At 59.5% G+C, this 13,781-nt stretch overlaps 3 protein-coding genes across 8 annotated transcripts in view; 2 read left to right on the forward strand and 1 right to left on the reverse strand.

Moving 5' to 3' along the window:
* Nucleotides 1-1,146, forward strand: part of VWA5B2 (von Willebrand factor A domain containing 5B2) — a 63,130-nt gene extending 61,984 nt beyond the window's left edge. For all 4 annotated transcript variants that reach the window (XM_039488114.1, XM_039488115.1, XM_039488112.1 and 1 more), the window contains exon 22: nucleotides 438-1,146. In XM_039488114.1, the coding sequence (XP_039344048.1) occupies nucleotides 438-1,091 (654 nt within the window). In that variant the 3' untranslated portion in view covers nucleotides 1,092-1,146. The remainder of the gene's footprint in view (nucleotides 1-437) is intronic.
* Nucleotides 1,147-1,992: 846 nt separating this feature from the next.
* On the reverse strand, nucleotides 1,993-9,012 carry ALG3 (ALG3 alpha-1,3- mannosyltransferase). Of its 2 annotated transcripts, none has more exons than XM_039488116.1 (9): nucleotides 8,713-9,012; nucleotides 7,365-7,464; nucleotides 7,000-7,147; nucleotides 6,337-6,497; nucleotides 4,641-4,761; nucleotides 3,857-4,062; nucleotides 3,422-3,498; nucleotides 2,948-3,092; nucleotides 1,993-2,433 (listed from the first exon to the last, which is right to left on the reverse strand). In XM_039488116.1, the coding sequence occupies exons 1-9, from the start codon at nucleotides 8,903-8,905 to the stop codon at nucleotides 2,244-2,246; spliced, it is 1,341 nt and encodes a 446-aa protein (XP_039344050.1). In that variant the 5' UTR covers nucleotides 8,906-9,012; the 3' UTR covers nucleotides 1,993-2,243. The 2 variants fall into 2 exon arrangements, with proteins under 2 accessions (XP_039344050.1, XP_039344051.1); XM_039488117.1 differs by having other exon boundaries at nucleotides 7,365-7,458; nucleotides 8,713-8,826.
* Nucleotides 9,013-9,779: 767 nt separating this feature from the next.
* EEF1AKMT4 (EEF1A lysine methyltransferase 4) overlaps nucleotides 9,780-13,781 on the forward strand; it is a 36,347-nt gene continuing 32,345 nt past the window's right edge. For both annotated transcript variants that reach the window (XM_039489271.1, XM_039489272.1), the window contains exon 1: nucleotides 9,780-10,004. In XM_039489271.1, the coding sequence (XP_039345205.1) occupies nucleotides 9,785-10,004 (220 nt within the window). In that variant the 5' untranslated portion in view covers nucleotides 9,780-9,784. The remainder of the gene's footprint in view (nucleotides 10,005-13,781) is intronic.

Raw genomic sequence — 13,781 nt, forward strand, 5'->3', positions numbered from 1 at the left:
CTGGGGGTCCCCAGCCTGTTTGCCTGGAGCTGGGAGTGCACGATTCAGCGAGCGCCTGTTCTGTTCACTCCCTCTGAAGCACCTGGCACAGGACACTGAGCTGGATGGACCATTGGTCTGACCCAGCCTGGCCGTTCCTATCTTCGTACCTCAAGAGCCTGGGCCCAGTGCTGGGCTTCCCCCACACTGCTGCTTTTGCCAGGATGGCTGGCACAGTGCCAGCATCAGCAAACGGGCTGCCTGGCGCACACGCTGCCTCTCAGACTGCCCAGCTGCAGCCAGGAGACCCCACCCCCCCACACACACACCCTGGGCCTCTGGAGTGAGTGCAGGACCCCTCCTCTACACCCTAGGCTCCATGCAGTGTGAGTGACAGACGGTGAATGTGAGATGCTCCCCAAGGCCAGCGCGCTGTGACGCCCTCTCCTTCCCCCCAGGTGCGGCTGCAGCAGGCCCAGGGCACCTTCCAGCTGACGGAAAGCTTCTCCGAAGTGGTGCAGATCCCGCTGGACCGTTTGCGCCGCGCCTCGCCGTACGCCTCGCATCGCGCCAGCCTCAGCCCTGGCTCCTGCACCTCCCCCTGGGCACTCGTTGCCAAGGGCAGCCCTGACGGCCAAAAGCAAGTGGCCGGCCAGGGCGTGGAGCCTGCCAGAGGCAGCCAGGACGGGGTGCCAGAACCAGGCTCGCCCCATTCGCGCAGCACCTGCTCTGAGGTCCTAAGCACCGCCATCTGGCCGCAGGCAGACAGCGGGCGCGGCTCCGAGACCGACGCCTGCGACCACTCGCCCGTCACCTCCGAAGCCGTCAGCCTGCAGGAGGTGGGGCTGGAGGCCGACGAGGGGGACCTGGAGAGCGCCAGCTGGGCCACGGCGGTGGCGCTGGCCTGGCTCGAGCACCGCTGCGCCGGCTTCTTTGTGGAATGGGAGCTGCTGGCCGCCAAGGCAGACGCCTGGCTCCGGGCCCAGCAGCTGCCGGAGGGCGTGGATGTGGGCTCCCTGAAAGGGGCCGCGCGCCACCTCTTCCTGCTGCTGCGCCACTGGGACGAGAACATCAAGCTGAACATGCTGTGCTACAACCCCAGCAACATGTGAGGGGAGGGGCAGGGCCAGGGCTCCACGTGGTGCCAATAAAGAGATTTGGTTCAGAGCCGCTGTGCCCTCAGCTCCTTCCCCTCCTGAGCTGCCCCCGGGGGGCGCTTCCCTCTGAGATGGCCAGGCCCCACCTGCTCCGGCAGCCAGCTCCCTCCCACCATCAGTTCTGCTCCTGGGCCCAGGCACCCATCCCTCGGCCTCCTGCTGGGGGGCTGGGGTAGCCAAGCAGCAGCAGAAGGGTTTGGAAGCAAGTGAGGTGCAGGCAGCTCACGTCGGCCCAGGCCCCAGCACACTGCACCCCAGTGGGTGGGGCAGTCCCCTTTCCCCATCTTCAGAATGAGGGTAACAAACAGAGGAGGCGAAAGGCCCTTTTGCTCTGTGAAAGCAACTCGAGGCTGCGAGGGGACCAGGTTCCCGAAGGATTCCATGGTGTAGGGTCAATGGGCCGGAGCAGGGCTGGAGCACGGGCCGGAGCAGGGCTGGAGCACGGGCCGGGGGGCCATGCTCATCCCCACGTGTGGTCCCAGCAACTCTGAGACTAACCGAGTTTTAAGCACGTCGAGGGTCAGCCACATTGGTCCCTGAAATGGGTGTCTTTGCAGGTACCCCTCAGAGACTTGCCCCTGGGAGCAAACAGAAGCCAGGAGTCCTCCCTGCCAGAGCTGCCCTCTGCCACCCAGCACTAACCACACTCCCTGCCAGAGTTGCCCTCTGCCACGCAGCACTAACCACACTCCCGCTCAGGGCTGAGAATGGAACCCAGGAGTCCTGGATCCCAGGCCACTGCTCCAGTCGTTACACCCCACTCCCCCCCCAAAAGCAGGGCAGCTGCTCCATCCTGTGAAATGGTGCCCCCGGCCCAGCAGCAGCAGGGGCCAGACAGATCACTGCAGGCCAGGGGCAGGAGAGCCCACGGGGGCGTTGCCACGTTTATTGAGGAAATCCCACGTAACAGGTGTCCCGGGAGGGCCTGCTCCACTCAGCCGCTAGGTAGGACAGGCAGTGCCAGCAGCTGAGCGGCACCTGTGGAACAGCCTGGAAATTCAGCAGCCAGAGCTACCAGCCTGGGGCATTGTCCCACCCAGGCAGAATATCCAGTTCCAGCTCCCACGGGGAGGGGCTGCAGGTCCCATTGTCCAGCTGCCCACGGTCTTACTCTGTCTTTTTCAGGGAGGGGGTCGTTTTCTGGGCAGTGGGGGGGCCCTGTGGCTCCAGGGGGGCAGTGGTGCCGTACCAGAGCTGCAGCAGGATGATCCCGTGACAGAGATGCAGGGAGGCTGAGCTGCAAAGCGTGGAGGGGTACGTGTTCCAGGAGAGCTCGATGAGGCCCAGGATGAGAACCCTACAATGGGAGAGAACTAGGTCAGTGCTGGGGAGTCAGGCCCCCCCCTACAGGAGAGAAAACACCCTTCAGCTCCTCACCCCGCTATCCCAGCCCTGAGGGGCTCCCCGCGACATGGATCTGCCAGTGCCCCTCACTCCCGACCCGCAGCCCCCTGCTAGCCCAGTCCTGGGCTCCCCACCCACAGCTCTGCCGGTGCCCCTCACTCCCGACCCGCAGCCCCCTGCTCCCCCCGTCACACGGATCGGCCAATACCCCTCACTCCTGGCCGGCAGCCCCTGTGACCTTGGCCCTGGCCCTTTCCTCAGCAGAGATGACAAATCAAGCAGAGTTGCCCTGTGGAAAATTACCCGGGAGGAACCCACACAGCCCCTCACTTGCTCAGGTTTACAGCACCAGTGAAGGCTGGGGCCTGCCCCATGCAGCACCAGCAGCAGGAGGGATTCCCAGGAGCTGGGGGCAGGACACCGAGGCACAAAGGGAGGTCGGCCCCACTCCCCTCCCAGGCACGTACCTCAGCAGGTGGCTGAGCTTCCCGGCGGGCGTGCACCACAGCAGGTAGGGCAGCGTGTGGAAATACCACACGTAGAACTGGTAGTGCAGGGACCGGCTGCAGCAAACGCCGATGAAGTTGGAGGTGAAGAGAACGAAGATGACCTGTGCGCTGCCGTTAAGGAGGTTACGGAGCTGCTGGCTCCAGGGCTACTGTGCTCCCACCCCAGGCTGGGGCTCCAGGCATGTGACCAAATCCCAGAGCCACAAGGCTGCATCGGGAGTGTCTGCTTCGCGCTCCTAACCCAGTGTGGGGGAAGCTCCCAAACAGCCCCCGGGAGCCCCCCAGGACGCCTGGGTCTACCCAGCGCCGCACGGGCAGGAGCCCGGAGATGCTCGCACCGAGGCCTCCTCAAGCCCACGGCCTTCAGGCGCTCCCTGCCCGGCCAGGGCTGCCCGGCCCTAGCCTCCATCGCCAGCTCCAGCGTAAGGATATGGTTGGCCGTCAGGGGTTGGGGCGGACTCTTCCTCTCTGCTGGGTCCTTCAGCAGTGACAGGAGACTCCCCTCAGACCTGCAGGGGAGAAGGACAAGCTCAGGACCCCTCAGGCCCAGCCTCGGCACAGAGGCCACAGACCCCTCCCGGCCCTGAACTGGCCCCTCTGAGACAATACAGCCGGCAATGGCTTCAGAGCCAGGGGCCCAGCTCTGAATGGGGGAGGCCCCCAAAATGCCCCCCTAAAGTTCTCCCCTCCCCCGGCACCCAGGACTCCATAGCCCCAGTGTAATGGAAGCTTTCTGACGCTATGCTCCCCGTAGCCTGGCCAGGCAGGGATCCCTGCGGGTGGCTGCCCCAGCCTCCTCTCCAAATCACCTCGCGGCGTAGGATCCGCTGCTCTGTACCCGGCGCCCCGTTCTATGCCGGGTCTCACCTGTGCCACCGGCGCAGCGCAAAGAGACCCAGGGCGCCCAGGTGGGCCGTGAGCAGCGCCAGGTGGAAGGCCCGATGCTGGAAAACCTCCTCTGGCAGGAACCGCCAGTTCACCGTCCACTTGAAAAGGAACTGGCGGCCCAGATCGAAAGAGCGGGTCACGTACCCAACGGGGTTCTCCAGCAGGAAGGGCAGCCCCAGGACCACCTGCAAGTGAGACCCCCGAACCATGAGAGCAGCTCCTCAGCCGGACCCTCCCAGGTATCTCGCCGGACGCCCCTAAGCGCTGGGGGTCGGGATTGATGGGCACCAGCAGAGCTGGATGGGAGAGCCCAGGGCTGGGATAGCAGGGGGCTGCGGCCTGAGGGGCACCAGCAGAGCTGGGCAGCGGAGCAGCAGGGGGTCGGGGTTGAGGGGCATTGGCAGAGGTGTGGGAAGAAGCTTCCACAATGTTCTCCTGCCTGTTGCTCCAGACGTGTCCTGTGTGATTTTGGGCCCCCAGGCTCCCTGCCTCGGGGGACACTGAATGGCTGGGGATACGAAGTGCGAGTTTGTGAAGGGGCTCTGGGTGGGGACGGTCTTTCCCCCAGTCTCCCTCTCTGCCCCCTCATCCACCTTCCTGATGTGCCCCGTCCCCCATGCACCTCTGGGTGCTGGGCCGGGCTCAGCCTGGCAGAGTCAGGTGCGTCCGTGCAGGAGGCAGCAGAGACCCACGGACCGGGCCAGCCAAGCAGCTGGCCCCAGCTGTGCAGGCCCCAGCGTTCGCCTGGGCTGGGCCCCGTTACCTGCAGCAGCGCGCAGATGGAGAGCTTGGGGATGGTGCCCTGGAGGCCAAAGCGCCTGAGGAGCAGGAAGAGAAGCCCTGGAGCGAAGAGCAGGACGTTCATCTTCACCGACACGGCCAGGCTGAGGGGGGGGAGAGAGTCACTGCGGCTCACCAGGGCCCTGCCTGCAGGCTGCCCCCCCTCGCTGGCCCTGACCCAGTGCAGAATGGCCCCGATCCTGCCTGCAGGCTGCCCCCTTCGCTGGCCCTGACCCAGTGCAGAATGGCCCCGATCCTGCCTGCAGGCTGCCCTCCCTCGCTGGCCCTGACCCAGTGCAGAATGGCCCCGATCCTGCCTGCAGGCTGCCCCCCTCGCTGGCCCTGACCCAGTGCAGAACGGCCCGATCCTGCCTGCAGGCTGCCCCTCGCTGGCCCTGACCCAGTGCAGAATGGCCCCGATCCTGCCTGCAGGCTGCCCCCCTCGCTGGCCCTGACCCAGTGCAGAATGGCCCCGATCCTGCCTGCAGGCTGCCCCCCCTCGCTGGCCCTGACCCAGAGCAGAATGGCCCCGATCCTGCCTGCAGGCTGCCCCCCCTCGCTGGCCCTGACCCAGTGCAGAATGGCCCCGATCCTGCCTGCAGGCTGCCCCCCAGGCAGGTTCCGCAGCTCCAGTGCCCTAATGGACCCTATTCCAGCACGGTGACGGGGCTGAGGCTGGTGGGGGAGGGCCCTGGGTGAAACGACGGGACAGTGAGAGGAGAAAGGCAGCTGCCCATCCTGAGGGGAATGGAGCCAGGGGAGCCTGTCAGAGCACGTGGGCTGAAGGGTTACATGCTGCGTCTCCTGAAACACAGGCCGAGCGGCTCAGGTAGGTGCTACTGGGGGCATGGGGACCCGGCCCAACCGCAGTTCGACTGGCTCGGCCAGGCGCCATCAGGGGCATGTGGCGTTGTGCCCGATTCCTCCCTTGCCCATAGCTTACGCATCTGGGCCGTTTCCAAATCCTGCTGCTTCTCCACGCTCAGCATCTCCAAAATCCATCCTTTCCTCTCCATCCCCACGGCCAAACGTCCTGCCTGAGCCATCGCTGCCTCCTCCTCTCTGGCCTCCCAAACGCCCCCACCACCCTCCCACAAAGTGCTGCCCAAGAGGCCTCGTCCTGGCCCAGGGGTTTGATCGGGTCAGTCCCAGTAGGGGATCCCTCCACTGGCTCCTCCGACATCACAGCCACCCAAGCTCTGGGGAAGTGCCTGTCCCTGCTCATCCTCCCTCATCTGCTTGGCGTTGCCCCTCCCCCTCCCCTCTGCTCTGCTAAGGCTCCCAATGCCGATTCCTGCCCTACTCATGTCTCAGTCCCCCTGGGGGCCCCTCCACGCTGCCAGCGGACTCGGGCCAGCCCTGGGTATCTAGCTGCAGGGTAGATGGACCCTTAGAGCCTCACCTCTGTCATGCTGCTGGAGTCAATCCTGCTGATCTGAGCAGAAGTTACCTGTGCTCATCCCCCTTCCCCGAGCTCTATCGGTGACCGGGAGCTCCTGGGAGCAGTGACCACCCCCAGCGTGGACTTGCTGCACTCCTCAGCCCCAGAGGCCTCGTATCCTGGACTAGGGAGGGGTCAATCCTGACCCAGAACAACCCACAAGAATCCAACACTCCCCAGCCAAAGGAAGGGGTGCAGAGGCTCCCGCCTTGTGGTTTGGGGGAGCAGGGGGACCCACCTGAAGAAGAAGCAGCCCCAGGACCAGCGCTCTTCCAGGAAGAGGTTGACCGCGAGGAAGAGGATGGCCATGGCAACGGGGTCGTTAAAGAGGCGCAGGATGTAGATGGAGTGGATGCGGTAGGAGGCGCAGCACATGAAGAAGAAAACATAGGGGGGAACCTATGAGCAGAGACAGAGGCGGCCATTACTGCAGTCCCAGCCCCCCGATACTCGTCAGTCCTGACCCACCACCTCCTGGTATCCCAGCCCTCTCCCCTGCTATCCCAGCCCTGGGTTCCACCCACCTCTGCCAATGCCCCTCAGTCCCGAGCTGCAGCCCCCTGCTATTCCGACCTGCCCTCCCAGCGCTGTCAATGCCCCTCACTCCCGACCTGCAGCCCCCTGCTATTCCGACCTGCCCTCCCAGCTCTGCCAATGCCCCTCACTCCCGACCTGCAGCCCCCTGCTATTCCGACCTGCCCTCCCAGCTCTGCCAATGCCCTTCTCCTCAGATACGTCGCTCCTTTGCTACTCCAGTCTTGCCCCCAACCCCTGCTGACCCTGCGCACACAGGCCAGAGCTCTGCACAGCGCGGATGTGCTCAGAGGCTGGAGCTGTGATTGGCTCCCTTGAGCCCCCATGTGGCTTTGGCCTGGCCGGGTGGCTGCAGGTGGCGTCTCACCTTCCTGGTCCGGCTGTAGATGCGGAAGACGAGCAGCAGCGTCACGAGATAGAGCGCGCCAAAGAGATACTGCGCCAGACGGATGTTTGTGCCGCGGCTGGTGACGTAGTAGAGACCCAGGAAGATGTACACAAACCCGGCGGGGTAACTACAGAGAGAGAGACGGGGGTGAGGGGCCGGGGCCAGGGCAGGAGGGAAGGGGACCTGGCCAATGGACAGCTCCCTCCCAAGGGCCCCCTTCCTAAAGAGTCTGGCCCTATCCACCTCTTAGACACACACGTCCCTTCCTTAGCCAGCAGGAAGTCCTGGCCCCCAGGATTGGTCCCCCAAGTCCCCAGCTCCCTCCCACCCCTTCCTGTACTCACACCAGGGGCCCGGTATCGCCCTTCAGCTGGGTGTAGTCGAAGGTCCCGTTCACGACTCCCTCCACCTCATCCATGTAGGCTTTCCAGTCGATCTCTGTGTCTGGGGGAAAGCACGCGGCTCACACTCAGCAGCGGCTCACCACAGACAAGTGCTAGGAGGGGACTGGGAAAACGCTATCATTCCCCAGCCCTACGGGGTGGGAGACGGACACCAAGCCAGGTCCTTGCCCCATGGGACTTCCCAACTAGGTAACACCAGAGGAGCAGCCCAGGCAGAGAGCTGGAGACAGGCCCTACGGGGTTAAGTAAGGAGCCATCACTGGGAGGGCCCGGTGGGGAGCTGGGCAGGAGCCTGTTCCAGTGAATTAACAGTGAAGGGGCGAATGGGGAGAGAGAGAGCTGAGAAAGAAGGGGAGAGCGAGTGAGAGGAGCTGGGGCGAGACACTGAGGGCCAGAAGCTTGAATTTGACATAACAGTGAAAAACTAGCCCACAGTAGCCTCAAGGGTCCCCCACCCCAGCCCTGCCAATGCCCCCCAGTCCCGACCCCCCCACTACCCCAGCCCTGGGCTCCCCCCCACAGCTCTGCCGGTGCCCCTCAACCCCGACCCGCAGCCCCCTGCTAGCCCAGTCCTGGGCTCCCCCCCCACAGCTCTGCCGGTGCCCCTCAACCCCGACCCGCAGCCCCCTGCTACCCCAGCCCTGGGTTCCCCACTCACAGCTCTGCTGGTGCCCCTCAACCCCGACCCGCAGCCCCCTGCGATCCCAGCCCTGGGCTCCCCACCCACAGCTCTGCCGGTGCCCCTCAACCCCGACCCACAGCCCCCTGCGATCCCAGCCCTGGGTCCCCCCCCACAGCTCTGCCGGTGCCCCCACTATCCCAGTCCTGGGCTCCCCACCCACAGCTCTGCCAGTGCCCCCAGCCCCGACCCCCCACTATCCCAGTCCTGGGCTCCCCACCCACAGCTGGGCTGGTGCCCCTCACTCCCGACCCGCAGCCCCCTGCTCCCCCCGCCCTGGGCGCCCCACAGCTCTGCCAGTGCCTCACTCCTGACCCGCAGCCCCTGCTGTCCCAGCTCTGGGCTCCCCGCCCACAGCTCTGCCAGTGCCCCTCAATCCCGACCCGCAGCCCCCTGTTACCCCAGCCCTGGGGTCCCCACCCACAGCTCTGCCAGTGCCCCTCACTCCCGACCCCCCCCCACTATCCCAGTCCTGGGCTCCCCACTCACATCTGTGCTGGTGCCCCTCACTCCCGACCCGCAGCCCTGGTCCCGGGTCCGGGGCCTGTCCCGGGCCGGGCCGGCCCAGCTTCCCCCACCGCCCCGCAGGACCCGCGCCAGGCCACTCACATGCCACCCTGTGTATGACCCAGTGCGTGACCCCCACCTCCGCCAGGCAGAGCCAGGCGGCCACCAGCCCCGTGTACTGGGGCGCCCAGAGCACCCGGTGCTTCTCCTGCCAGGCTCGGCGCAGGCCCTGGCGCAGCGAGCCCGGCCCCGCCGCCCCTCTGCGCCGGAGCCCTGAGCCGGGAGCGGGAGCCATCGTCCGCCCTGCCCAGGCCAGGCTGCCAACTCCCGGGCCCGTGTCACCGGCTAAGGGCTCCCCCACTCCGGGAGGAAACACGCAGCCCTCCCAGGGAGGCCGGTCCCCCGGGCGGGGCGGGATGGGGCCGTGTCAGGAGCTTGCCCTGGGCCCAGCCACGTGCTGCTTGGGGCTGGCCAGAGACAAGCAAAGCTGGCAGGGTCCGGCCAGGGTGGCTCCGGGCTGTGCCAGGTTATGGGGGGCAGCGTGGTCTGCTGGTGAGAGCACTGGGGCTGGCTCAGCTGTTTGCTCAGTTGCCACATTTTTAAATGTCCCGACCAAGCTGTGGCTGGATTGGCAACACAGGAATCATCCTCTTCCCTTACAGCCCTGCTTGGCAGGGTGTGTGTGGGGGGGGGAGCAGCTGATGCACCTCCACCCAGAGGCAGCTGCATTTCACTGCGGTGTGAGGGGGGTCGCTGTATCAACAGGTGTCCTGCCCCATCCCCGACCCCGAGGATCTGGGCTGGGATCCTGTTACCATCCTGATTAATCAGTGACCCTGCCCTGACCCCGGCGTCAGGGGGTGGGCTAAGTAGTGCAGGGGGGTGACAGAAGGGCCGGGGATGGTGACACAGGAAACGGGGGGGCAGCAAGGGGGGGGTCTGGAGGGGGTCCCCATGGGGAAACATCTCCTCCTCCTCCTCCTTCCATCCCCTGGGCGCCGGCACACGGAGTTCTGTCCTGCCCACTGGGGGGTGGGGGTCATTTCCGGACGGAATGTTTTCGGCGTTGCACCAAACCTGGCCCGGAAGTTCCACGTGGTTTGTGGGGAAACACGTGGCAGGCGGCAGGTTAGGTTTCAGCGACCAGTTGCGGATCGGCCACGCCCCCTTATCGATGGCCCCGCCCTCATATAGGCACCACCGCGCCGCTGCGTCTGGGAGCATGGACCTTCCGCGGCTGCCGGACTCTAATGCCCGGTACCGGGACCGGTGCTTCTGGGACTCGCGGTACCGGGAGGTGGGGGCTGCTCCGGCTGAGTGGTTTGGGGGCTTATCCTGCTTCCGCGAGCAGCTGGAGGCGGAGCTGCGCCCGGGGGACCGGATCCTGGTGTTGGGTAAGTGAAACCCCCTTGGGAATCCCCCTCAGCCTCACAGGCGCCTGGTGCTGGGTTAGGGGCTGGATCTTGGTGGTGGCCTTGTGATGGGGGGTCCCCGCGTGACATGTCTTTCCACTATCCGGCACTAGCAGCTTTTTCCTCAGAAATTGAAATGGGGGGTGGTTCGAATTTACTGGGGGTTGAGGGGTCAAGGCCGATAGGGGTGAAGGTGGGCTGTATGGCACCATAGTAAAAACTGAAAAATGTTTCATGACTATTTTATTAGATTTAACTCATGTTTTACAATCATCACACAAATTAAAGTTGGCTATTTAAGCCTTCTATGAAGCACTACATCTACATCCTTCTTGGTTTCTTGTTATAATTTTGCACAACTCTGTTAATGAACTTCTTGAATGCAACATGTTCATCTTTGGTGGCTTCTCATGTGTCTGGTACTTCCATTCTTTCAATTAATATGCTCATTAGTTCATTCACATGATCAGGCAGAAGGCAACTTCTTTCAGAACACAAAATTCTATTCAGTGATGAAAAAGAAGGCTCAACTGTAGCTGTTGTGACTGGGAATAGCAAGAGATGAATTCCTACTTCTTTCATCCCAGGAAACCGAACACAAAGATCAGATCAAGCCACTAGTGATGATTAAAAAAAGAAGTTCAAGTCAAATCTTCATTCATTGGTCGTATGATATTCCACTCGGTGTTCAAATTCTCTAGTCTGTCCTGATCACATGGCAGCCCCATTGCTGGTAGTGCCTCACTCCACTCAACTGTCCTGTTTTATAGGACAGGGATCTGTAAAAGCTACGTAGAGGTTGAGTAGAATCTAGAAGTTGCTGTTGTAGACTTTTTTAAGAATCAAGTCTGTGTACTTTTTCAGTTGTCTTAGCAAACACTTCTTGTCATCTTCACTTAAGGATTCAATATAAATGCCTTCATTAGTCAACTTCTGGACTGAAGTCTTTGCTTCTTCTAGTACTCTTTCAATGGATAGCTCTCTGATCCACATGTAGCTTCTATTGCTGGACAATGATCTACTACTGTTGTAGCAGATGCCTGGATGGCATCGTGTAATGACCCAAGTGGTAGACTTATGAGAGAGAGAATGGCAATAGTCTTCTCTGAACGTAGTAGCAAAAGTAATCCACCAGCCTCACTACTTAGATCCATCCCATCTTGGTAGATAATTTCCAAAGCCAGTAATAACGGCTGCAGTAATTTTAAGACAACAGCCAAGGATCGATTGCTCATGAGAAAGCCAGAGGGTTTTCCCAGGTTGGACTAATTTGAATTTCAGTCCCAGTGTATCTTCTATATTTTTCCAAGATATTCACTCTTTTTGGACTCTTGCTGAAAAAAGAATATAATGAAGACATTAAATGTATAGCTTTTTAAATGTCTTTTTTTGAAGTGTCTGCAGCTTGTACTAGCACTAGTTGGAGTAGATGGCCTTTGCAGTGTGTATAGGAGAGATTAGGGTTCTGCTTTTCTCTGAACAGAGCTTGTACTCCACCATGCCTTCCAGAGAAGTTTGCAGCTCCATCAGAGGCACAAGCAGCCATCTGTTTGGGGTCGAATTAACAAGCATTTAACTCTAAGATGTGGGTTGTCACAGATGCAACCGATGTGTCTTCTGTAACTTGAACATCTAGAAATGTATCTACTGGCCTACCCCTGACATCCAGATAACGTACACAATGACTTAATACTTGATGCCCATTTGCATCGGTGCATTCATCAGCCATGTATGCAAATTTTTTGAATGTGATGAGAGAATTCTTCATTTTTTCAACGGTTGAGTCTTTCACTGTACCACATGCTTCTAGCCATCTTCCTGGGAAGTAGCCTTGAGAACCTGGCACAGGGGTAGCCTCATCTACCTGAACCTGCTGGCTGTTAGGAAGGAAAGCTCTGAGACCCCTGACCTGCCCCCTCTCATCTCCAGGATTGTTCTGTCTGGAGTCTAATGATGTAATGAGTGTTAATGTTTCATTGCTGATCATTGCAGTAGAGAAATCCAGTGACTCTCTGGGATTGTACGGGGAGCCTGAGCAGAGCATCATCCCTTTACCCCATGCACATCTCCACCCTGGGCTGGGCATTTCAAGGCGTGGAAGGGGAAGGTACTGGAGAGTGAGCAGCTGCTGTTGCCCAGGATGGGCAGCAGCTGCACCGAGGGCCTGGGGGCACAGGATCAATGGCAGATTTCATCTGGATTCCCTCCTAGTGGCTGTGGGGAAGGCCTGGGCTGTGTGCGGTGACCTCTGCTTGGGCTGTGTGGGAAGGTCTCTTTGAGTCGGTGGTCCTTGAATGTGGCCTTTCTGGGGCTGAGTGCTGCAGGAGGGCAGGGAAGAACGTGGATCGGTCTTTCCCTCTGTCTGGGGCAGTAACTGGCCGCTTCTGAGCGGGGTTGTAGTGAACGTAGTGCAGACCTCCACTATGCCTCCTCACCGACCCAGAGAGGAGAGTGCCCACTACTGACTCATATGTGCCTCCCGCTCTAGTTAGCTGCTGAGAGCTGACCCCACTGCAGCCTATTGGAAATTTCCCTGGTAAACTTATTAAGGTTTTACCACAACTTAGTTTCCACACAAGCATTCCTTTATTAGTTCAAAGGCCACTTGGCGCTGGTTACATCCAAAATATCAACATAATCAGATTGACCCTTGTATTCTACCACCAGCAACATAAGAACGGCCAAATGGGTCAGACCAAAGGTCCATCCAGCCCAGTATCCTGTCCTCTGACAGTAGCTGATCCCAGGTGCCTCAGGGGGAATGAACAGAACAGGGAATCATCAGGTGATCCACCCCCTCTCACCCATTCCCAGCTTCTGACAAACAGAAGCTAGGGACACCATCCCTGCCCATCCTGGCTAATAGCCATTGATGGACCTATCCTCCATTAACTTATCTAGCTCTTTTTTGAACCCTGTTATAGTCTTGGCTTTCACAACATCCTCTGGCAAGGAGTTCCACAGGTTGACTGTGCGTTGTGTGAAGAAATACTTCCTTTTGTTTGTTAAACCTGCTGCCTATTAATTTCATTTGGTGACCCCTAGTTCTTGTGTTATGAGAAGGAGTAAATAACACTTCCTTATTTACTTTTTCCACACCAGTCATGATTTTATAGACCTTTATCATATCCCCCCTTAGTCATCTCCAGGGTGGACTTGATTTAAATCACTAGTCAGGAAGACTCAATTTAATCATGGTTTTCTACATAAAAGTGCATTCTTGTTGGTTGGTATAACCTTAATATATATTCTTCACAACTCAGAGATAGATGTAGGTTTCATTTTTAGAAGGTACAGTATATACATTTTTAAACAGTGATTTATTTTGAAAACTTTTCAGATTAATTTTACAGCTATATCAGAAGATGAATGATCGGTTATTTCATTTACCAAAAGTAATTGAAGCAGGTATTTATGAAGTCATTGGGAGGTGAACTGTCTCCAATTAAACAGGTTAATTATTAATATTTGGAGGATTTTCTTTCCATGCTGTATTCGGAAGAGAACATCACCAGACATTTAAATTGTTTTAGTTAACTAAAACAACATTAAGTATTCTGGATTTTTTTTTCTTCAACAGCAAACATGTAATATTTTCACAAAAAAGCATATGTCCCTCATGTCTCACATTTATCTCCAGACTTCTTCTCCTGTCCAGATCTAGTCCGCCCCAAATAATCGTCAATTTATTGAACTTTTTGAAACTTTGCGCTTTTAGAGAGAAAAGGGATTGACTCTGTGTACACAAATTTGCAGAGG

Source organism: Mauremys reevesii, linkage group 9, assembly GCF_016161935.1.
Source record: "Mauremys reevesii isolate NIE-2019 linkage group 9, ASM1616193v1, whole genome shotgun sequence".
NCBI classification, from domain to species: Eukaryota; Metazoa; Chordata; order Testudines; family Geoemydidae; genus Mauremys; species Mauremys reevesii.

What these genes read in the sequence shown, in the direction of transcription:
- ALG3 (XM_039488116.1), bottom strand. Translation starts at nt 8,905, where the DNA reads ATGGCTCCCGCTCCCGGCTCAGGGCTCCGGCGCAGAGGGGCGGCGGGG. An exon ending in TGGGGCTGCTTCTTCTTCAG is followed by an intron (nt 4,762 to 6,336) that starts GTGGGTCCCCCT and finishes CCCCCCCCTCAG; the next exon opens with CCTGGCCGTGTCGGTGAAGA. An exon ending in CCATCTGCGCGCTGCTGCAG is followed by an intron (nt 4,063 to 4,640) that starts GTAACGGGGCCC and finishes TCTCACTTGCAG; the next exon opens with GTGGTCCTGGGGCTGCCCTT.